The following is a 25,212-nucleotide window of genomic DNA, read 5'->3' as shown; positions in this document are numbered from 1 at the left end:
ACTCAGTTATATGTAAACATTTAATAGTATATATACAAAATTGGCTTAAACCTCTTCGATAATATATATAGACAGAAAAGCCGAACAAAAATAATTTTATTCTCTACTGAGTGCTACAGTAAATATATTCTTATTTCTTTTTTTAAATCTACATTTAAGTTACAAAATATAATATTAAATTTTTTAAAAAAATTGGCCTTAATAAATTTTTATAAGACGAATAAGGTTTATATACTTTTACATTTTATAAATTTAAACCTTTTCTTAATTTACCGGGTTCAGGATTGGGTTCAAGTTTAGATTTTAATAAGGGACGGGTTCAGGTTTGGTAAAAAATGGGTTCTGAGCGGGTTCAGTTCAAATAAATTGAATTAGTTTTGAGTGTTTATTATATATATAAAAATTAGCAAATAAAATCATTATTTCAAAATTTAAACAAATTTAGTTTTATAGTTTGTCTTTATAGTAAATTATATAAAATAAATATATACAAATTAATATATGCATCTATTGAAAAAAGCTTATTCAAGCTTATAATTAATATAATTTCTGATAAAATATTGTTTATTCTAGATCTATATGGTGATAGCATAAATTTTATTGAAGGAAATCTTTCCATGCTGACCTATTTGGCTGAGAACACTTGCGTAAGTTTAGAAATTTTAGGTTGAGTTTTCTAATCCTTCCAATATTGAAGTGTATCCTGGTATTCAACCTTAATCTAAAATATCAAATAGAGGCAAGCATAAGTTATTATATTGAAGTTAATTTATTTAGGCTATGACACATCCATAATTTCTTTCATCATTTTGTTGGCCAGAAATCTTATAGAATCTTGTTTTCGCGCTCAATAACCTTTCTATTTCATAAGTAGGGAATGATATTTTAACATCAATATCTACATCTATAATATTAATAACATCCTCGATGTTCTGTATTCTCCATAAATTTAATTAAATGCCGTTTTGCCAAAATGTATCTTCTACGATATTAAAATTTGGTATCCATATAGGGCAGGTTTCTAAGAGAGTCGCGTTCCCGGATTTCCAAGCTAGTTGCTATCGTTTGATTTCTTCAAAAATTTACATGCCTTCATCTTAGAAATTGACATGCTGTTTAAAATGCATAAATAGGCTGTCATTTTTAATTAATTGATATTATAAAAAAACCAAATGGAAAAATATGAAAGATGGAATAAAATTGACTTGATTAAAAAGTATCATGTATAATTAACTTTCCTAACAAAAATATTTAGAATATTAGAACTTGAGACAGAATTAATCACGCTCAGAACTAAGAATGATAGTAAGAATACTAAAATCAGTCAAAAAGATATCAATTTTAGGAACTATACCAAGCGACATATTTTTTTAAAGATTCTTTATTTTGGATGGGCTTATAAAGGTAAATTACTTTATATATTAATTATATATTTTTATTTAGGATTTGTTGTGCAGGATAATATTGAAGATACAATTGAAAATCAAATATTTAATGCTTTGTTAAAAACTAAACTAATTGAATCACGTCAGAATTCAAATTATCATAGATGTGGTAGAACTGATAAAGGTAGCTATATTTGATAAGGTATTATTATATAAGAACTATGATATATATTTTGATATATTTATATGAAATATTATTTATTATACCTTTTGACATGGCCTATAAGTATTTTGACTCTGCCATTAATAATTATTTTTTTTTAAAATTACATAAATTTATCTAACTAAATTTAAAACTTTAGTCCTCAAAATATTTTATTCAATTTGTATGGTCTGGCCTAAAAATCTTTTTGGCTAAGCTGACCTTATACTTTTATTTATAAATTTAGATAAATGTAACATTCTATTTATAAAGTAGTGTTTATTTTTTATAATTTAGGAGAATTTCTTATAAAAAAATAAGATATATTCAGTAGCATACACAAGGAGTATGTTTCATAATGCTTTTAGATAATTATATAAATGAAACGGAAAGAGGGTATGATTGGAGATTTACTAAATATAAAATATCAATCTTTTTTGGAAAAATCACACTTCTCCCAAAACTTTAACTTGAACAGGATATATTCTAAAAAGGCAAATATCTGAAATTTGGCACTTCTAACCATATGGAATGGAAGTTTCCAAGCAACACTTAATATAGTTATTAATCACTCAACCCTGTTTTTATCGTAACAAATTTTGCCTTACAAAACAATCACCCCACCTTGGGGCTTGTATAAAATCAGCTATTGTAATTGTTTTCATTTTCATCATCAAATCCCTCTTCTTAGGGCATCAGATTTTATCAAAAGCTAGAAATATATTTAACTATTTTATTTAAGTTCTTGTGCCCAAATTATAAAAGAATTAAAGCTATTGCCAAACAAAAGAAAGGCATTGCTATATTTCTCAAGATAAAAAGTTCTTTTTTGAAGAAGGTAACATGATCAATATGATTTTTGTAATGGATAACGTTCTATTTCATTATAACTATACAATTAGGGAACTGATAGAAAGAAGAGGGCATACAATAAAATATTTACCACCCTACAGTTCTTTTCTTAATTCCATTGGAAATGTGTTTTTTCTATGGAATAATTTTGTCCGTCAAAATCCCAATAACGAGGAGAAATTAATTCGTTTAATAGAGCATGTAGAGAGAGGTATATCTGAGGAAAATGCAAAGAATTATTTTAGAAATATAAAGACCTATATTCCAAAATGTAGAAGAGGGGAAATCATTAATGATATAAATTTTTATTTCTTACTATATTATAAATCATATAATTGTAATTAAATTGTCTGCCAATGAGAAATAAAAATTAAAAATAAATAAATTATTTTAAAAATGCGAAAAATAATGATCAAAAATGAGAAGTTAAAATAAATTGAAAAAGGATAAGAAATATAAATATTAAAAATGACTTAAAGAGTTTGAAAAAGTTAGAAATATGTAAAAGATAACAATATAAGGAGAAAAAATCAAAATATTGTTATGTAGGATGAAAAAAAGAGGAAAGAATTGTTAACGGAAAATTATAAATTATTTTTTAAAAGACAAAAATGAATTATCAAAAATGAGAAGAAAAATAAAGATAATAAATAAAGATGAAAGAAATCGCAAAAAGTTATAAATAAAATTAGAAGGAATAGTAAAAATTAAAATTATATAAAAAAATAACAATTTTCCTTTTTTTGAATGAGAACTTTTCTTTGTTGATTGGATCTTTCCTTTTTTGTTTGACACTTTCACTTTTTTGATAGGACTCTTTCCTAAGATTTTGGGACTTTTCCTTTTTTGATTGACACTTTTATTTTTGATCGAATATTTACCTTTTATGATTAACATTTTCCCATTTTGATCTGACTTTTATTTTATGATTGACACTTTTCTTTCTTTGTGAAATTTTGTTAATTCTAACTGTGCATCATGAAATTAGTCAAAATGCCATTTGACACTAGAAATCATTTTAAAACGTAAACTGATTTGCTTTTTTTATAACTTTTTATAATTTAAGGCAAAACATTTTTTTCTAACAAACTCCATTTTTTTATAAAATCAAAAATCCTGCTTAATTCAAACAAGATGTTACGTTTTTTTATTAAGAAAATACAGCAAAACACAAACTCAATTTGTGCGCACTATTATATTTAATAATATTTTCAGGTGTAAGTGCTTATTCTCAAGTAATTTCTATTGATGTGAGAAGTAATTTGCCGTGTGGAACTGATATATATTCATGGGATGGTGAAAATCTAAATAATATATCATCAGAACAAAATCAAGTGAAAATCAAAGAAATTGATTATTGCAATGTACTTAACAAAGTTTTGCCATATGATATCAGGTAATATTATATATTTTATTAGGCATAGGCCTGCAACATCTCTAATTTTAAAATGTTACTCTAAAATTTTATTAATTTTTTTAGAGTATATTCCTGGGCATCTGTCCCTTCTAAGACAAGTGCTAGATTTGATTGCACTGAAAGAATATATAGATATATTTTCCCAATCACGGGTATACACAATCATTGGGATTTAGATATAGCCGCAATGAAGTTAGCATCAAAAAAATTGATAGGACTCTACGATTTTAGTCGATTATGTAAAATGGATACTAGAAATGGGGTGACTAATTTCTTGAGACACATTCGAGAGATTGAAATCTACGAATTCAACGATATAATACGATATTTTAAAAGAAAGGGGGAACATGTTGGAAATACAGCTAGTCTAATGATATGTGAAATAAAAGCGCCATCCTTTCTCTGGCACCAAGTTAGATGCGTTATGGGCGCCTTACTAACCATAGGATCGGAAAGAAAAAATGCCGATTATATTGAATCCTTGATTCTATCCCCGAATTTTGACCAAACATTGATAGTTAAAGGCAACTTAGAACCACCTAATTCGATTAAATGTACAAAAAATAAATGTGATAACGATAAAAATGTAAAGGTTTTAAAGTTGATTAATGAAGAGTATGCCATGGCACCCGATTACCCGTTAATTTTATGGGAAACGGAATATGAAGGTTTGACTGATTTGAAATGGAGTTACGACAAAAGGACATTGACCGATGTGGTGGCCCATCTTAGCGTATAATTAAAACTTTCTTTTTGATGTTTTATAAAATTAATGATTATTTTTGTTTAAAAATTGACTTTTACTAAAAACTCCTTATTTATATATGCTCATATTTAAATTGCTGGTGATATAGTTGGCTAATTGTTAAAACCGACGTAGTGAAGGATACTCGCTAGAACTGAGATGTGGAGTTAATTTAATCATTATTCAAAATAAGTATTTAAAAAATAAATTTAAGTTAAGTGTAACCAACTAAGATAAAGTAATTATCCAACAATATAATTGTTTCGATCGTGAGATAAATATCGAGTAGTTGTTAAATCACCTAACCTTAGCTAACTTCAATAGGGTTTAGCCAAGCCTTTACCCTAAAAAATTGAGACCTATAAGTCGAGTCTCAACCTTGACTTTTTTAGGATACAAACTTTGCTAAACCATTTTCGAGAATGAGCTAAAGATAGTTGATTTAACAAAGCTAGTATTGAGACTTACTTTGATTTTTACGATATTCCTCGATCTATTTTTATGTAATAGTCTTCAGCAAATCTTCGCAGCTCATAACTCTCCTCAAAACAAGTTAAAATGGGAGTATTACTTATTATCCTATCGTAGTGTTGTTTTACTGTTCGATATATAATTTTTAAAATATTATTTTATGACAATATCAAAGGAGGTATGGATTAACTATTGCGTCAAGGCTAATATGATTAAAATGGTGATCGATGATTTGCTCTGCAAATACGAATTAGTAAAAGACAAAAGCAATCAAGACAAATCTACTCAAACCGAAAAGAAAATGCGTCGACTTATAAACCAACCACTGCTAATTGATCCTTATCAGCTTTTATTTCGACGACGTATCAAAACATGATTTAAATAATTCTCTCACGATTTTTAAAGTTTCTGTTAAATGTAAATAAATATGTTTTATATTATATACTATATTTAAAATACAAACAAAGTTTATAGCACAATTATAATTTTTATAAAATACAAAACATTTTTTAAAATTTTAATATGACACAGACTAAATCTACATTAAATAATATATGATATATAAATCTATATTAAAGTAACATTTAAAAAAGACAAAAATCAGTTTTCAATAAAAAAAATATAAGTGGGTAAATAAATCCAAAATCCTATATTTAAGGCAATTTTTTATTAGTTTTGATAATCACCGTTTTAACTTCGGTGTAAGTGTTTAAACAATCTTCTCCCAACTCTCTTCCGAACCCGGATTCCTTATATCCCCCAAACGGAGCTTGAACCTTGATTTCCTGGTAACAATTCACCCTTGGTTAAATATTTTTTTATAAGGAAAAATAGAAAGAGTATTACGAAAAATAATTCGTGAAAAAATATCGAAAAAAACAAGTTTTTATTCTGTTTTAAAATATTATTCGCCATCACAGTCGCTTTTATAATATATAATACAGTTAGCGTCTACATGACAAGATTTTCACTAGATGCAAACCCACTAAAAACCCCTGCCTAATTCTCCTAAAAAATTTCGGCCGTCTTTGGTGCCGATGTTTTCCCATTATTAATTATACCTTTTTAATTTATATTAGCACTCTTTTTATAAATTTTAAAAAGAATAACGAATATTATTTTAGCTTTACTACCAACTATCAAAATATTGCGAATATAAAAGTTATTCTTTAAATCATAAATTCAATTTAAAACCCCCTCATTTACAATGTGCATTATTATAGCATATTGTTTGGCATGAATATGAGTTTACTGAGAATGTCTAAAGAGTTTTATTTGCAAAATAATGTCTATGATTGTTTCAATATTTGGTAGATTATCATCAGTATTATTTATTTTTACAGCAATATATTTTGTCCTATTTAATCTAAAAATTTTATAGATAACCCCCCCCCCCCCCGATAAATTAATCCTATCCTTCTTAAAGTACCCTACCCCCTCAAGAAAAATTGGATGTCTAAAGAGTTTTATTAGCAAAATAATGTCTATGATTGTTTCAATATTTGGTAGATTATCATCAGTATTATTTATTTTTACAGCAATATATTTTGTCCTATTTAATCTAAAAATTTTATAGATAACCCCCCCCCCCCCGATAAATTAATCCTATCCTTCTTAAAGTACCCTACCCCCTCAAGAAAAATTGGATGTCTAAAGAGTTTTATTAGCAAAATAATGTCTATGATTGTTTCAATATTTGGTAGATTATCATCAGTATTATTTATTTTTACAGCAATATATTTTGTCCTATTTAATCTAAAAATTTTATAGATACCCCCCCCCCCCCATAAATTAATCCTATCTTTCTTAAAGTACCCTACCCCCTCAAGAAAAATTGGATGCAAACTGTTCCTACCCCCCCCCCCCCCCCCATGTAAACGCTGAATACAGTTAAACCTGTCGGCAATTATTTGACCAAAATTTTGAGCCTCAATCAAATTCCTATTAACTATCATTAGATTATGTCTTGATAAATGGTCTATTTTAAAAGTGGGCAAATTTTTGATATTTGCCCATCTTTATAAGACCTCTAAGTAGGCATTTGTTATTTTTTGTTTTTATATGGAAAAATTTTATCATCTTAAAACTGTTTGTGATCAAATAACGAAAACAAACGAGTTATTGTTAATTAAAAAAATTAGGTTATTAAATTTCTAAATCATCATACTCAAAAAGAATGCACTAAAAGATTTAATATTTCTAAAAGGACTGTTCATAAGATTAAATCCAAAGAAGATATTATCAAAAGCCATGCAAATAAAACATATTACACCATACCAATAAACAAATCTTATTTTATTTCATATAATTTTTTATCGTTTTTGTATGCAACCATTTTAAAATAATTTTACTCGTGATTTTGATGAATTAATAAAAAGAAATATTTGAAAACAAGATCTCACTTTTAGTTAAATTAAGAATATAACAGATGGTATAATGCGTTTTGTTTTATTATGCAAATTTAGTTTAAAAAATAATTGTACTGATATTTGTTATATGCAAAGATAGATTTTACATTTTTATATTTTATGGAATAACATTAATTTAAATGATGAATTTTTATTTTATATGTTTATTTCTTCGAAAAATTATTATGTTTAATATTCAAATGATTATAATGAATATATATATTGTTCAATTATTTCAATAAAAATACAGTTGGAATTTCATAGAAAAAAGAAATTGTTTTGTGTTTATTATAGAGTCCTAATTTATTGATAGAAAGAAAAGATTCAGTGTCTTCTACCAAAAAAAAGAAGGTTATACCGTTATTTAATAAAAATAAATTAATTAAAGGAGTTTATATCATATTATTTTAGGTTCGGTGAATAGTAAGTGTTTATTAATTAAATTATTATTAAGATTAATCCTTTGTTTATTTTATATAGATTTTATTTATCTTGATTCCTGTTACGCTCTCCCAAATAACATTAAGCCCCTGAGCAAGTTCGGATTTGTAACACGTTTTTTTAAAGTAAAAAGTCTTGGTAAATTGGGCAAATCTTGGTCCAAGCAGTGCCCAAATTAAACAGGTTTGACTGTATAATATGTTTTAATGAATATGCTGATAGAGTAAATTATTTTTAATAATATCTTAACATTTATTAATAGAATTAATTGTACATTAATAACATGCATAAAAAACATTTAATTAGGGATGTAACCTTTTTATAGGATCGTGCTAAAATTTCAATCTTTTTAAAATATCGGTTATCGGTCGATATAAAATTTTTCGATCCGATAAAATGGCGTCTTAATTTAAAAGAAAAATTATTTCAAATTATTATGTTAATAGATTGATGTTATTATATAAATAAGTGATTTATCAATAGAAATATTTTATACTCATGAATATAATGAACTGTAATTGATCATTATAATTTTTGAATACTTGTGTTATCAAAAAGTATAAGAGATGATGTATGTAGTGATGCAAAATCGCTCCATTTGAGAAAAATTTTAAAAACGGTTAACTCAATATTTTAGCCAGAAAAATGTTGCCCAAACCTCGAGATTTCGTTATGTCCAAACCTTTGTGCTATCATCTATGAACAAAATCTTCAAACTTGCGTAATATTTTTCTGGATAAAATACTGAGTTTAACCGTTTTTAAAAATCAGCTCAAATGGAGCGATTATGCAATATTAGATGTATAATTAATAATTAAAACGATTAGTGGGTTTACAGAAGTACAAAATCAAGATATGATGTCGGATCGGTCTCCAAAAAATGTATCGGTACACCCCTAAAATAAATATGTTAAAAAAATAAGAATATAGTTTTTTTTATTTCACATATGTTTTCTAAAAACCCCTTGTTTTTATATTATTTAAATATATATTAATTTAAGAAGATAAAATAATTATTAGAAATACCAAACGGTGCCAGCCCTGAGTGCTGAAGATATGTAAAGCATATTGTCCAAATCATTAGTAATTATACCGGAAGCTAGTCCGTAATTTGTATTGTTAGCACGTCGGATTACCTCCTCTATAGTATCGAATTTCAGAATTTGTTGAACTGGACCGAAAATCTAATCATTTATATAAATTAATTTTGTAGGCTTAAATTTTATCAATTTTAGGAATCCAGATATTTTTATTGGATCGGGTCGATATTTTTTAAAATATTGGTTATCGGGCAATAATATAAAATTTTACTATCCGATCCGATAAAATGGCGTCTTAATTTAAAAAAAAATTATTTCAATTTCATAATATATTTGTTTGTTAATTATTATGTAAATAGATTAACGTTCAATATAAAATTTTTTATATAGTTATAGAGTCATGAATATAAACTAAACTGATCATTATAATATATTTATGACTTATGTTAATGTGGTAGTTGGGAGAAAATATTATATATATTACATTAGTGATAATATTAGTTTTTATACGTATTGCTTTGTTGTTAAAGAAAAATCCATAATTATATTTTTCTTGTATATTATTTATTTTTTTTTGTTTATATATTATTTATTTTTTCAAGTATATATAATCAAATGAAAAGAAAAATAAAGCATTCATTTTCGTTTATTCATTCATTTTTGTTTTATTAATTTTCGTTTATTATTTTCCATGGGATTTTCTATAAGTTAATTTATTTAATTTTTAAATATAAAATTATTTATTATAATTTTCTGAGTTCGATGGTTCGATTTTAATTTAATTTCAGAAATTTAAATATATTTATTATTTTGCTTTTACTTGATATTCACCTTTTATTTTTTCCTTTTTTTCAAGCTCAACAACTTTCTTTTATTTTTTTCTTTTTTTCAAGCTCTAACAATTTTAATGAAAAAAATCCCACTAAAAATAATAAAACAAAAATGAATGAATAAACGAAAATGAATGCTTTATATTTTTTTTCCTTTGATTATATATACTTGAAAAAATATATAAATAAAAATAAATAATAACAAAGCAATACATATAAAAACTAATATCATCACTAATGTAATGTAATATAAGATTTTCTCCCAACTATGACACGCCATCCCTGAAGCTGTCATTCCACCGCCCCCTCCGATTCGGGGCCCAATACGATCTCCAATTCCGCATTACTCACATTGCACTGGAGCCAATCCATGAACTCTGGTGTCAAGTACTCTTCTAACATTCTTGATGCCTCTTGATTTGCCTCCTCCGTCGCACCATCTTCTTCCTCTCCAGGCTCGTTGCCCCCTCGGTTTCCCCCACCTCTTCATGGACTTGCTCCACCTCCCCATTTTCCCCCACGCTCCGCTCGTCTTTGGGCCACTTGATCTCCCCCACACGTATTGCGTGTTCGGGCAGAGAGCACCGATCCAAGTGGAGAAACGGAGGTGTTATAGCTGTCGAAGAAGGAGATATCTAGCTCATCAGTGTCCTCATTTGGCTAGCTAGGGTCCGACATGGGAACAATCCGTCTGAGAAAATGAGCTAGCGGAAGACAGCCTGCCATCGATGGGGGAGACCGCAATACGTTTGGGGGAGATCAAGTGGCCCAAAGATGCGGAGCGTGGGGGGAAAATGGGATGATGGGGAGGTGGAGCAAGTCCATAAAGAGGCGGGGGAACGAATTCGAGGGGCAACGAGCCTGGAGAGGAAGAAGATGGTGCGACGGAGGAGGCAAGTCAAGAGGAATCAAGAATGTTGGAAGAGTACTACCAGAGTTCATGGATTGGCTCCAATGCAATGTGAGTAATGAGGAATTGGAGTCCGTATTAGGCCCCGATCCGGATGGGGCAGTGGAATGACAGCTTGAGGGATGGCGTGCCATAGTTGGGAGAAAATATTATTATATTACTTTAGTGATAATATTAGTTTTTATATGTCGTAGTTGGGAGTAAATATTATATTATATTACATTAGTGATGATATTAGTTTTTATACGTATTGCTTTGTTTTGTTATTTATTTTTTTTATTTATATATTATATATTTTTTCAAGTATACATAATCAAAGGAAAAAAAAATAAAGCATTCATTTTCGTTTATTATTTTTCGTTAAAATTGTTTGAGCTTGAAAATAAAAGAAAGTTGTTGAGCTTGAAAAAAAGGAAAAAATAAAAGGTCAATATCAAGTAAAAGAAAAATAATAAATATATTTTTGAAATTATATTAAAATCGAACTCAGCTCAACAGTTAAGTTATAGATTTTATACTATAAAAATATATAAAATGGGTAGATGTATGTAGTGATGCAAAATCGCTCCATTTGTACCGATTTTTAAAAATGACTAACAATATTTTAGCCAAAAAATTACAAAGTCTCGAGATTTCGCTAATAAATGTCCAAACTTTTGTATCATCTATTAGCAAAATCTTCAGGCTTGCGTAATATTTTTCTGAATAAAATAGTGAGTTAGCCTTTTTTTAAAAAAAAATCTTATCTACTTAAATTAAACGATTTTGCATCACTAAATGTATGCATATAAAATAAAAACGAATAGTATATTTACAGTATACAAAATCAGATATGATATCAGATCAGTAATCGTCCGATATCAATTTAATATCGGATCGGCCTCCAAAAGAAAGTATCGGTACACCCCTAATAATTTTTATTTTAGTAATATCTCTTTTTTGTAGATGCGTATTCATAATTTTACTAAAAGCTAATATAAAAATCTAGCAATTTAATTTCTTTAGATATACAGATATTTTATTTATTATAAAAATCACTTCATCAGTCGCGATTTTCATATCATCTTCAACGCCAGAAAAAAGTGTAGGCTCCATATAAAAACCTTTAGAGCCTCCTTTCCTCTTGCCACCAACTTCTAATTTTGCACCTTCTTTAATACCCTGTTTAATCATTTCCAAAATTTTCTTTAATTGCTTTTCACTGATCTGTGTCAAAATAATTTTGTTTTAATAAAATTATTGATAGAAGACTAATTTTAAAAATATTATTAAATGAAAACCAATTTTTTTCAAAATCATCAAAAATAAATTTAATGTTTTAAATCCTCTTATATTTGCTAACTCCAAAACGGCTTAATCAAGTTTTAATCATAAAATATTTATCGAAGGGTTCAAGTTGAGTTTGCCTAGAAGTTAAGTGGTAAAATATTTGGGCTAATAGCTTGGCAAACAATATTGGTGATAACCAAAATTCCACTTTATTAATTTTACAAACAAGGCCTTTTGGCAAGAAAATATGATTTAGACAATAAGATTTTTCTTATTTTCCAGGAAACTCAAAGAGAAAACTAACAATAGCATGCAAAAAAATAAGCATTTTATTAGAAAAAATATTTTTAATAGTGTTTTTTTTCGTTTAGTATATAAGGAAACTTGAGGTCCATATTTAGTGCTCTTGTTAAAGGGGTCCCCAAAGACTTGTGCAAGCTTGCGCGCTCTCTCAGCTGATTTTTGGACGAATTCTTCATATATTTCTGTTTGAACAAAGGTTCGAGTACCAGCAGAGCAGCATTCACCCATATTACTATAACAGGCATCTTGGGCAATTTCGACAGCGACGTTGACTTGATTTTTTTACATAATAATGAAAAAATATATATTAAGATGATTAAAAATAAGAGATATAAACTGATTATACTTATATGAAAGGTTCAAAAATAAAGCTTATAGATAAATAAGCTATAGAAGGATACGAATATATTCTGATGTTTTAAAATATTTTGGCGATATTTTTGTATGTATAAAAAAACGAAACTATAAAAAAATGTTATTAAGAATTCACCATTAACGTCATCCAAAACTATAGTGGGACTTTTTCCGCCCAGTTCAAGAGTCACTCTCTTGAGATTTGATTTAGCACTTGCTTCCATTATCTTTTTTCCTACCTGAAAAAAGATTTGCATTAGAAAGTTAGAGAAATTTTTTTTAATATAGTTTAATTTCAACATTATATAATATTTTATTTAAATTCTATAACATTCATACTCATATTATGAAGCCCAATTAATAAAGAATATATTATATTGGAAATTACTATGCAAATGATCAAATGAATGTCAATAACTAGTGTTGTTAAATAGTAAAGTTCATTCGACTCCAATTCAGAGTCTCTATGTTTCGTCTCTTTAGTCGACCAATAAGTTCTAGAGTCAAGAACTCTACTTATGAACTCGAGGACGAGTAATTGGTAATTTACCCTAAATTAAAGAGGGATTATTAATTTTTATTTTTTTAGAGATAAATAAAATTAAAAATTTGGGAAGGCTCACAGCTAATTTTTTTTATATTAAGACCTTCGTTTTTCTGTATAAACCCAGTTTTTTGATAAAATCCTTGATTTTTATTGTGAAATCGAGTTATTTAATTCAGCATTAAAAAATGAAAATATATAACTTTTATATATTACTTTATTTAATCAATCGTTTTGCTTTGCCCAAATGTACAAATACTGTTTATTTTGACTTTACCCCATAAAAATATTGGATAATGGCTCTTACCCCTTATCATTTAGATGATGCCCAGGTGTAGTGTTATTAAACGGCTAGTTTTGAGTCTATTTTTTAAAACGGCTAACTCAATATTTCATCCATAAAAATATTAAGCAAGCCTGAAGATTTTGTTCATAGTAAGAACAAAGGTCTAGACATATATTATCGAAATCTCTAGGCCTTAGGCAATATTTTTCTGACTAAATTATTGAGTTAGCCGTTTTTAAAAATCTGCTCAAAACGAGCCGTTTAACAAAACTACCCAGGTGTATTTCCTTATTATAAAAAATTTTACAACAAAATCTGGGAAGTTGCTGCTTCACTTCTGGAAATATAGAAAACCCTCATTGCTTCTGTATTTTCGTTCTATCTTAAATTTTGAAGCTAATTATAAAAATTTTATAAATTTGTTATAAATTTATATCCAAACTGTCTACTAAAGGGATTGAATTAAACATTACATAGTGAATAATAAGTGCCTTCTGTTGCATTTTTGCGTTACAAAAAAATGCATTATTCAAATCGTTAACAAAAATAATGTTTTATTAAAATTATTAAGTTATTATTTAGATCCCCGTCTATGTAAATGAGAAAAAAACGCGTGATAATTGTAGATTTTTTCATACTTACAAATTTTCAAAAGCTATAACAAAGGAAATTTTTAAATTATTCTTTTTATTTAGTATGATGTAAGTCTTGAATTAGATTCCCAAAGAATTCCAAAAAAGTAAAAAAGGGTCTAAATTGAATGGACCTGAAATAGATATTCCAAAGAATTCTCATAAAAGTAGAACAATTAAACAAAACTAAATAGTCAAAATTCGACCAAACGTTTATTTTATTTCATTTCTACTCCAAATATATATATCGTATTAATATAAAAATAAACATAATTATATATTATCCCATAATACACATAAAAAACATTATAATACATATATTTCTTATTTTTTATGTTTAAAATTAGAATTGCATTAAAAAAAATTCTGTCAATATCTCGAATAGTAAATTTTATTATTCACGTGAATACTTAATTATAAAACTAATAATGCACAATCAAATTTGTATTAATTTTTGAATATGCCCACTAATTACTTACAATAATGACTAAAACATAATATATTTAATAATTTTTTATATTAATAATAAAAAAAATGCATCTTGTACCTCAGTGGAACCAGTGAAAGAAATTTTATCAACTTTCGGATGCATTGCCAGGGCTGTACCAGCCTCGGTTCCTTTACCAGGCACAACATTTATTACTCCAGAAGGAAATCCCACCTAAAAATTAAATGAATAAAACAATGAAGAAAAAAAGGCTTCAAATTTTGCTATTAAATTCAATAAAAAACAATTCTTATGTTAAAATTAATTATTATAAGCCATATATCATAAAAATAAATAAACCTCTTTGCAGAAAAATGCTATGTAAAGAGCCGTTAATGGGGTCTGATATGCTGGCTTAAACACGATTGTACAACCAGTGGCAAGTGCAGGAGCCAGTTTATATATCATTAGAAGTAAAGGGTAATTCCACTGTTTTATTTTATGTCAAAAAAAATATTACATTTATAATTATGATTTATGTTAATAAATGTAATGAACAAAATATACTCAATTATTAAGGTTAAACATACAATCATGCAAAAAGTAAATATTGTGTTAAATAATTATATCAATTATTTTTACCGGAACTATAGCACCAATCACACCAACCGGTTCCCTTCTCGTATAAGTGAAGAATTTACCATCTAAGAAAAAAATGTAGTAATAATAAATATAATGTGAATTTTTTTTACCAACTGGTATAGTTCGTCCACATATTTTGTCACTCCATCCAGCAAAATACCTCAACACCTTACAAGATAATATAACATCTTCAATCGAGGTTTTAAATGGTTTGCCAGTATCTAAGGATTCTAGGGTCTAGCCAAATTAAATAAAATAACTAATAATATTTTTTCCAATTACTGAAATCAATGATAAATTTTGCATTATTAGATCAGCCAATTTGTTAATCATAATTGCTCTTGAGGTAGCATCAGTTTCTCTCCATTCAGATCCCATTTCAAAAGCTTTGTTAGCTGATTCAACTGCAGAATTAATATCATCCTATCAAAATTATATGGAGGGAAGAAGAAATAAAATTGTATAAATACTTATTAAACAATTTTTTATTTTACAAAACAACTTTAAGTAGTTTAAGAGCCGGGTTATTAAACGGCTCAATTTGGGATGATTTTTAGAAATGGTTAACTAAATATTTTACCTGGAAAAATATTATACAAGCCTAAAGATTTTGTATAGATGACACAAATGTTTGAACATCTATAGCAAAACTTTGGCGTTTAGGGAATATTTTTCTGGCTGAAATATCGAGTTAACTATTTCTAGTGTTGTTAAAAGTTACTTTGAAATATAACTAGTTACAGTTATATTTTAAAAGTAACTAGTTACATAATAAGTTACTTTATATATCATTTATAAAAACATTTTTCATTTAATATAAAAAAATATGGATAATAATTATAATCAATTATTTGAAAATGTACAATTTATTTATATAAAATAATTAAATCGAAAAAAAATATCGGAAAATAGAATATATTTATTACAGACCTGCAGGCCCGGCCCTAAGCCCGGGTACACAGGCCGGGACTTTTTTAATTTTTTTTAAAATATACTGCCGGGCCTGAAATTTTTTTTAAAAAAAATATCCAGGGTAGGCCGTATATTTTAAAACCCAATATTTGAAAATCGCTATTATTAGCTATAAAAATCAAAAATAAATAATATATTTATAAAAAATCCGGGCTGGGTCTGAAAATTTTTCTTATTAGTAAGTAATGATTACTAATTTAGTAGTTTATTCAAAAAATATTTAATTTTTAAATAATCTAAGTCTTTGTCGTTCCTTATACTAAGTTCTATGATGTAATTTAGTTAAATTTAAAAAAAAAATACATTTATATGTAATTCCATAAATATTACCATCAACTTGAGGGCATAAAATATGAAATATAATGTGCTAAATAGGTAATGAAATATAATATTAAAAAATAGGTTTATTAAAGCAATGTAACAATTTAAGAAAAGAAAATCTATTTGGACGGGAAATTATATTATTGTTGCATATCCTTTTTAAACAAAATTTTAAATGAATAAATTTAAAAAAAAATTATTTTTGAACCGGACTGCCCACCTGGAAATTTTATTGTAGTCGACAAAACTAGCTTTACCCACCTAGGTTCACCCATTGGAGGTGAAGTGTTATATTTCATTTCAGAGATGAATTTCTTGTCAAATTCAATAGAATGAAAAATATTTTAAAACATTTACCTGCTCATCAGGCTTTTCATTTATATAAATATTTTTTATTCATTCCAAAAATTTTACATGCCTTTCGTTCATCAACAATTTTCATGTCCCTTGAAATATTATTTTGAGGTTTATTATAAAAAATACCCTCGAATCTAAATATCAAATTCTCTTCGCTCTTCAGCATGCAAGCTGCCCTTCAACCAAAGCTAGGTGGTATAGGTATCCATGCCCCCATATCTTGAAGCCATTCAGCCTTTTTATCCTAAGTTGCTAAATTTCCATATACACTGGATATTATCGAATCCACATCATATGGCAACATTAAACCTCTGGAGCAAAGATTTTCCAAGCCACTCATATACAAATTTAAGACAAAGAGACTGGAATTTACCATTGATATAGCATTGCGTTGAATACCTACACTTCAAAGCTGTTCAAAAAAAATCTCCATGGCCTTTTCTCCCCTTAAACGCAACTTCGAGTACACAGAATGACAAAAATACGACTCTATTGAATTCCAGAATCAGTCATATGCCACCCTGGCTACAAATGGTTAGAAACTATACCTAGTTCTAATTTAGGCTTGTATATTAACCAATGAAGAACTTAGAATAGCTATAGGTCTTTGTTTTGTGAACAGGGTTGCCATGTCTTCCCCTATCAGCGGGAGACTTTCGCAATTTTTTAATTACACGCAGACATCTCTCTCCCGCAAAACTACCGCAATTGGAAATCTCCCGCAAAAATCTACCGCAATTTTTTTTAAAAGTTTTTATACGTTTTTAATATATAAATAATAATTTTGAGAGACAGTAATTGATTATTTTTATATTTTTTAAATAAATTTTAAATATTTATTCGAAAAACATGTATAGTTTGTAAATTTCTTTCTATCCTATTTTATTTTTATCCATAATAAATCAACATCATTTCATTCATCAGTACAGGGGAGTATATCAACATCGATTGCAATACATAAATATTCTCCAAAAATAATAAATAATACAGATGCAACTACAGTTGCGGAAATCGTATACACCTATCTTGCAGTTAAACATTCACAGAGGTATATTATCACGTGGGTCGAATCTTTTTTCCATGATATTTAACGACTCCAATATAAGTGCAAACCTTACTTGTGGTAAAACAAAAATGAGCAAGGCTATCACAAGTGTTTTAGTACCTGAATCCTAGAAGTCAATTCTAGACGATTTGAAAGATGGGCATCCATATGCAATTCTGACAGATGCATCTAATAAGGGAAATATTAAAACATTTTCCTTAATCTTTCGCTCTTTCAGTAAGAATAAGAACATTTTAATAAAACTGTTTAATTTTTTTCCTCGGAGAGTGAAAAATCCAACGATGTAGCTAACCACATAATGTAAATGTAGCTGATTCAGGGTTATCAATGAATTGCATACCAGCTTTCTGCGCTGATAATGCCTTTGTAAATTTTGGCAAAAACCAAAGTGTATTTACCGAATTGAGGCAGCACAATAATGAATTAATACCAATTGACTAGATATGCCATATACTACATGATTCTTGCAAGAAGGCAATGAATGTACTATCTGTGGATGTCGAAATAATTATGATGAGATGTTTTAACAAATTTAATTCAGCAACTAAAAGAGTTAATGAATTAAAAGAGTTGGTGGAGTGGTCTGACTTGGAATGTTGTGAGTTGTTGCGATATGTACCTGTCAGGTGCTTATAGTTAATACTTACCATCGATAGAATTTTAAAATTTTACAAACCCTTAAAAAAATGCTTTTTAGATAAAGATTTTAAAAGCTGTCCTAAAATTTTGAAAATTTTTTACAAGTATGAAATGGCAGAAGCATATTTGGGATTAGTTTCACATGTAGGAAATCTACTTCATGAAGTTAATATTCAGTTGCAATCAGAATATTCTTTATTAATAAAGATTCACAAAATCATGCTACAACTCTATTCATCTCTACAGTTAAAAATTGATAATAAATTTTATGACGCTATTGCTAAAAATTTTAAATGTTCAAATAATACTCTAATTAATACATTTTTAAATGAAGCAGATATTTTTATTAAGACAATCTTAGAATATTTACGATCAAAATTTGATTTTAATAACTCTATTTACAAATGTATAAATATTACGACCTTGAAACAGAAACCGACAATTGATGGTTTATGTCATTTAATAAATATATTGAAAATACCGAACGTTGATGTCTTGTTTGAGGACATTGTAATTCTCTCTATTTTTTATGATTCGCCAAAATACTTAAAGTTAGATGGTCTAAAAGCAGAGGAGAAATGGGTAGAATTTTTTCTTAATAACAATAAATCCCCATGCTTGGAAAAAAATTAAGAGTATGTCTTCTACCTTATTCTAATGCCTCATCCGAGCGCATTTTTAACCTGATGAGGACTGCCTGGAAAAAGGATTGCTTTAACAACATTAGAGGCCGAGCTAATGGTTAAACAAATTTATAATATGTCATGCCTGGAATTCTATTAATATCTCAATAACGACGGTAAGCGTTTAGTTCCATTATTTAAATCTCAAATAATATATAATTAACATTATATTTAATTTTCCATATTTTTTTATTTATACATTAGCATAAAATAAATATATTTTTTACATTGTAAATCTAAAATAGAGAGCATTATAATATCCTCAAACAAGTCATCAATGTCTATCGGTATTTATTTTAATATAGTTTTAGCAATGGCGCCATAAAATTTATTGTCAATTTTTAAATGTAAAGATTAACACATCTGCAGCTAAATTTTGTGAATCTTTGTTAAGATTCTTCTGATTGCAACTGCACATTAACAGTATGTAGTAGATTTCCGACATGTGAAATCATTCCTAAATATACCTCTGCCATTCATTACTGAAAAAAAATTTCAAAATGTTAGGACAGCTTTTATAATCTTTATTTAAGAAATATTTAAAGGTTTATAAAATTTTAAAATTCTATAGATGGCGGGTATTAGGAACATATCGCAACCAACATTGTGCTGACTCAATTCTGTAAATACACTCTGGTTTTTTCCAAATTCACTGAGGCATTATCAGATCAGAAAGTTGACATATAATTTATTGATAATCCCGAATCTGCTATATTCACCATTATATGGTTAGCTATGTCTTTGGATTTTTCACTATTTGAGGGGAAAAAATTTAATAGTTTTCTTGAAACGTCCTTAATTTTGTTGAAATAGCGAAGGATCAAAAGAAATATTTTAATATTTCCCTTGTTAGATGCATTTGTTAGAATTGCATATGTATGCCCATCTTAAATCGTCAAGAATTGACCCCCTGAATTCAGGTTCTAAAACATTGATGATATCCTTGCTCATTTTTGTTCTACAAGTAATGTTTTCATTTATCTCGGAGTCGTTAAATATTATATGGAAAGATTCTACCTACATTGTACTGATAAGTAGCTCTGTGAATGTTGTACTACAAGATAAGTGATTACAATTGCTGCAACCGTAGTTGCATCTGTATTATTTCTTATTTTTGGAGAATATTTTTGTTTTGCAATGGATGTAGATACACTCTCCTGCACTGATTATAATAATGTGATTGAACAATAATAAATAAAATAATATTGAAATGAGTACAATATTACCTTATTATATATTTAAATGTGATACGTGATAATTAAGCGCCAATCCCTATAATATTATACACACACACACAAGGTAGATTTCCAATTGCAGGATGTTTTGCGGGACATTTGCATAAAATATATTTTTTACATTGTAAAAATAAAATCGTTTGTTTTTTTTATAAAATTTTATCTTGTTTACATTCTTTTTTATAAATTAATATATTTTAATAAATCAAGATGTTATTTTATTTAAAAAATAGTTACCGCATTTGTATTTATATAAACTAATTATAAAAAATAATAGGCGGATAATTAAGTCAATTCAAAAACCCGGCCCGGCCAGGATTTTGCGGGCTTTTTTAGCAAATTTTTTATTTCTACCGCAATTTTCATATTTCTCCCGCAAAATATCAAATTTCTCCCGCAATTTGAAAATTTTGACCTGGCAACCCTGTTTGTGAAATCGTAACGCCGATATCATGTGTCCCTTGTGATTACTAATATCGATAGCCTTAGACACTCCCCCCCCCATACTGCATTTTTCAAATAGCAAATTATCCAGGCACTATACCATCAATTCGATATCAATAGAAACTTGAAATCTGCAAATATTCTCTGGAACCCTCTGGCTTAAGCCCTAATGGAATTACCCTAGTCTCATGGAATCAATGTATACCCCTCGCTTGGGATTATACATGTGTAGATTGTTTTGCCAGATCTTTTTATTTCAACTCTATCACAAATCTGAAAATACAAAAACAAATAAATATAACCACCTTAATAATCTTTTGTTTGTTCTGGTAGTCTCAGACACCTGTGGATCATTGGGACCCCAAGCCCTAAAATTATTCAAAACAATGCAAAGGTTACGTTTAATCACACGTGATCCAAAAAAGGCTTCTACCTATGACAAAGAATATCAATCAAAATTTGTCGATCCAAATGTATATCTATACATGGGTCATTAAGCACTGCCGACCAAACCTAAATACATTATTTTATTTTTATATTTTTACATAGAATATAGATATAGTATAATAATTTTAATAAATAGTTATATTATTTTTAAAAAAACATATTTAAAATAAAATTAATTACTGGAATATATTATTTAGATTTATACATATATATTTTTAAAAGTAATTAGTTACTTTTGACAGTTACATTTCAAAAAATATAACTAGTTATAGTTATTTTTTAGCAAAAATGTAATTACAGGTAACTAGTTACTTTAACAACATTGCTATTTCTAACAATTGGCTCAAATCGAGCCATTTAACAAAACTACTTAACAGATATTAAATGTGGTATCTAGTAGGTGAAAATCAATTAAATAAGAACTAACAATTAATGAGACACTAAGGTTGGCATAATTAAATCAATTAAAATTCACTTTTTTCTTTTGCTTGGGCTAAGACAATGTGCATTATAACAAATTTTTAAAATAATTATAATTCAAACCATTATTTAAATAAGTATAAGCCAATCAAAAAAATTTGGACCAAGAAATGTATATACCCCACTGAAAATATTATATAATTTTAACTATAGTTCAGGTAGTAGATATAATTTTAGTGTTATGATTTGATTTTGGATTATATTTAATTTATGATTAATTTAAATACCTTATCACCTTCCTGAATATCAGCTATAACTTCTTCATTGGCCGGATTAATATTTTTATAGGTTTTACCACTTTTTGCATTATGCCATTCATTGCAATAAAAAATCTACATAATATAAAACCAAGTAAAATAATATAATTTAGCACCTTAGTAAAGGGTTTAGCATCTAATACGGGCTTTAAAGAATCCATTAATTATATAACTGCCAACTAATTTTATTGGAAAACTGATTATTAAATAGCAAGGTGAAAGTTTTAGCTGATTCATAATGATCATCGTTTAAAAATAATTTCAAATAAAAAAATTACTAAACCCCAGAAAAAGAAAAGTGAGTGACGGTGAGTTATAATTGAATTTATGGTGTCTGCTTTAATCGATGATTATATATCATTAATGGAAGCTTCCTACTGAAATATTTTTATTTTTTAGATTAATTTTTATAGATATTTAGTTTTTTTAATATAAATAAAACTGATATCCTCTTTGAGAAAAATTTTTCTCAATGCGCTTTTTAATTTTTTTTATTCATTGTTAATTCAATTAATTGTATATTGATATAAATAAAAAAATATACCTTTACCAACGAGCGTTTATGTGGAGCGCTTGTGTAATAACGATAAATATGTTCTGTTCTTAATGAAAGACATGGATGTTTGTATGATAATAATTTCTCATTCTTTATTATTATTTAATTTAAAGGCTAATTTTTGATTAAATAAATATAATATTCTTATATTATTCTATTACAATAAATTTACACTATATTTAATTTATTTTTATATTTGTTAATTTTGCATTGGAAATAAACTTTCTTCAGAAATTAATAAAATATGAATAAATCGTGATCATTTTGAAAAGATCGTGATCGAAATTCGATCCTTTTTATAAGGATTGCTGAACAAGCCTTACTTTACTTAAATGTCTTTGATTATATTTTTATAATTTCTATTTTTGTGGGAATCATTCTATGTTGTTTTAATATAATTCTTTTTTTAGGAAATATTTTGAAAATTACCTTTTTAAAATATTTTTGGAGCTAGAAAATATTTATTATTCATTTACATATTATTGCTTTGCTGAATATTTAAATTTATTGCAACATTAAATGAATAATAAAAATATTTTGAGTTTGCCCTATATACTAACATAATAATTTTTTTCCAAAGTAGTATACTTGAAGCCTAATCACTAATTCTAATAAACTGTTTTGATATGTTTCTAGTAGAGCAAGGCTCCTATCCGACAAAATATTTACTTTTCAAATTTTTTTTTCATGATTACGATATATTAAGATAATATCTCAACTCAGTGAATATTCAACTAAGGGAGACTTTTTAATTGGATTAAATATATTTAAAATGAAACAAGTATCGGTTATTGAGAAATGGGTTAAGGTTATTTAAAGGCATGAAATATATGGGTTATGGTTAAAATAAATTAAAAATGTATTTTTATTAATAAACCTGTAAAATCTGACAGGTCATGCGAGTATAAACAGACGAATATAAATTAAAATAAATCAGCTGTTGTAACTTTAACGAAGATAGAACCATTATTTACATTCATTTATTTCTATAATTCATTCCCAATAAGTATCAGTTTTCATTGACACTTTATTCAGTATAAATCATAAGGTGTAACTTAATTATTAATGGCGATATATAATTACACGTTAATGGATGGGTGTGTACCTAATACATTTGGAAGTTAAACAACACCTATTATATTAATCGTAAATATATATATATAATCATATCTAACTGGCAAATATAATATATAATATGATAAAATATTATAATAGATTACTTCTTTACTACAGTAACGACCATTTCCTTGAGTTGAATTATAATCACTAAATGAATGTCAATAATATCAAAGCCTAATACAGAAATTTCAGGTTAGATATAATCGTTTTAAAAAGAGTGAGTGTCAATTAATGACATATAATATTACTTCGACTAACGATTCAATTTATTTAAATATGTGTCAATAATAAATCCGCTGGTGCCACGCCATTTTGGTTTCCACCAGCATTTTTAAACTCCTCATCCCACTCTTTGTATTATTATTAGTTTCGAATATTTTCTACTATTTCTTTAAAAAAAATTAAATTTTTGAATTTTTCATACGACGCATTTCTTTTACTAAATGTCTTTCTTTTCTCAAAAATCTCCTAGAAATTATTCCTTAAATATTTACATATAACATATTTTTATAAGATTAATTTATTTATAATGCATAAAATCGCGAAAATATAATTATAATTTTTATTTTCTTAATTGATTTTGTTCTACCATTCTGATTGAATCTTCTAAATACTTCAGTTTTTATTTGAAGATTAAGAGGACTGACTGTATCTATTAATAGCTGAAAATATTGTTCAATCAATTGGGTTTAACATACATAAATAGGGATTCATACTTCCATAAAATTATATGAGATTATTATTTCACTAATCCATATTTGAAGAAATTTATTGATGTAATCTTTAAATGTGTTAGAACATGATTAATTATCCTTCAGTTATATTGTAGTGTGTCTCTTAATTATTTTTAAATGATATTAATGTATTGCTATCTCTAATTGTAGAAAGTTTCAAACTAGATTAAGCTGGGCTTTAACCTCCTTTCGATATTCTTTCGATGCTTTTTTCAAAAAACATATTATTTTGCACGTTAGAGACATTTTCACAAAATATTTTGCAGATACTTTTTTACGAAGCTTTAGAGTACTTTCCAGATTTGCGAGGTTCAATTATTTTACAAAAAATTTTTTAAATGTGAATTTACCTTATGGATAAATGTTATGAATAAGAAATCTGGCTTAATTTAATAAGAAAATCTTATTTTAACATTTATAATTAACACAACATTATTACAATTCAGATATTAATAAATTTATTTTAGTGTTTCTAAGTCTGAATTCAACTATTAGGTAAAGTTTGAGTTATGTTTTTTTATGAGCATATATTTATAATTTGTCTCGCATTACTTAATTAATATCTAAATAAATCTTCAGCAGTGCCTTTGATCGTTTTACCATTTTTATGATTAATTTTAAATAATTTTTTTTCTCCTCGTCTGTTATTTTTTTGAATCTTCGATCATTAGACACACCTTTAAAAAAAAATTTTTCTATTAATTATTTACAAACATTTAATAAATAAAATAAATCAGAACCCAA

At 27.0% G+C, this 25,212-nt stretch overlaps 2 protein-coding genes across 4 annotated transcripts; one reads left to right on the top strand and one right to left on the bottom strand.

The window, feature by feature from the left end:
• Window positions 1-1,098: 1,098 nt before the first annotated feature.
• On the top strand, window positions 1,099-5,590 carry LOC135927478 (tRNA pseudouridine(38/39) synthase-like). The gene is made up of 6 exons (XM_065463477.1): window positions 1,099-1,216; window positions 1,256-1,404; window positions 1,444-1,569; window positions 3,655-3,835; window positions 3,920-4,589; window positions 5,248-5,590. Exons 1-6 carry the CDS (start codon window positions 1,173-1,175, stop codon window positions 5,446-5,448), a joined length of 1,371 nt encoding a protein of 456 aa, XP_065319549.1. The 5' UTR covers window positions 1,099-1,172; the 3' UTR covers window positions 5,449-5,590.
• LOC135927477 (aldehyde dehydrogenase, cytosolic 1-like) lies at window positions 5,546-23,549 on the bottom strand. Of its 3 annotated transcripts, none has more exons than XM_065463474.1 (12): window positions 23,493-23,528; window positions 22,030-22,134; window positions 15,441-15,581; window positions 15,269-15,395; window positions 15,159-15,220; window positions 14,877-15,005; window positions 14,637-14,750; window positions 12,764-12,866; window positions 12,355-12,545; window positions 11,740-11,907; window positions 8,948-9,105; window positions 5,546-5,873 (listed from the first exon to the last, which is right to left on the bottom strand). In XM_065463474.1, the coding sequence occupies exons 1-12, from the start codon at window positions 23,511-23,513 to the stop codon at window positions 5,726-5,728; spliced, it is 1,467 nt and encodes a 488-aa protein (XP_065319546.1). In that variant the 5' UTR covers window positions 23,514-23,528; the 3' UTR covers window positions 5,546-5,725. The 3 variants fall into 3 exon arrangements, with proteins under 3 accessions (XP_065319546.1, XP_065319547.1, XP_065319548.1); XM_065463476.1 differs by having other exon boundaries at window positions 5,745-5,873; window positions 9,015-9,105; XM_065463475.1 differs by lacking the exon at window positions 22,030-22,134 and having other exon boundaries at window positions 23,493-23,549.
• Window positions 23,550-25,212: the final 1,663 nt, after the last annotated feature.

This window comes from Gordionus sp. m RMFG-2023, chromosome 3, assembly GCF_954871325.1.
Source record: "Gordionus sp. m RMFG-2023 chromosome 3, tfGorSpeb1-WG-v2, whole genome shotgun sequence".
Lineage (NCBI taxonomy): Eukaryota > Metazoa > Nematomorpha > Gordioida > Chordodea > Parachordodidae > Gordionus > Gordionus sp. m RMFG-2023.
This window is presented reverse-complemented; position numbering and strand designations above follow the sequence as displayed.

Coding starts and splice junctions, on each gene's coding strand:
- LOC135927478 (XM_065463477.1), top strand. CDS start 1,173: ATGGAAAAATATGAAAGATGGAATAAAATTGACTTGATTAAAAA. Junction 1,405..1,443: donor TTTTGGATGGGCTTATAAAG/GTAAATTACTTT, acceptor ATTTTTATTTAG/GATTTGTTGTGCAGGATAAT. Junction 1,570..3,654: donor ATGTGGTAGAACTGATAAAG/GTAGCTATATTT, acceptor TAATATTTTCAG/GTGTAAGTGCTTATTCTCAA.
- LOC135927477 (XM_065463474.1), bottom strand. CDS start 23,513: ATGACCTGTCAGATTTTACAG. Junction 12,867..14,636: donor CTTTCACTGGTTCCACTGAG/GTACAAGATGCA, acceptor ATCTTTTTTCAG/GTAGGAAAAAAGATAATGGA. Junction 5,874..8,947: donor CTCAGGGCTGGCACCGTTTG/GTATTTCTAATA, acceptor TATTTAACCAAG/GGTGAATTGTTACCAGGAAA.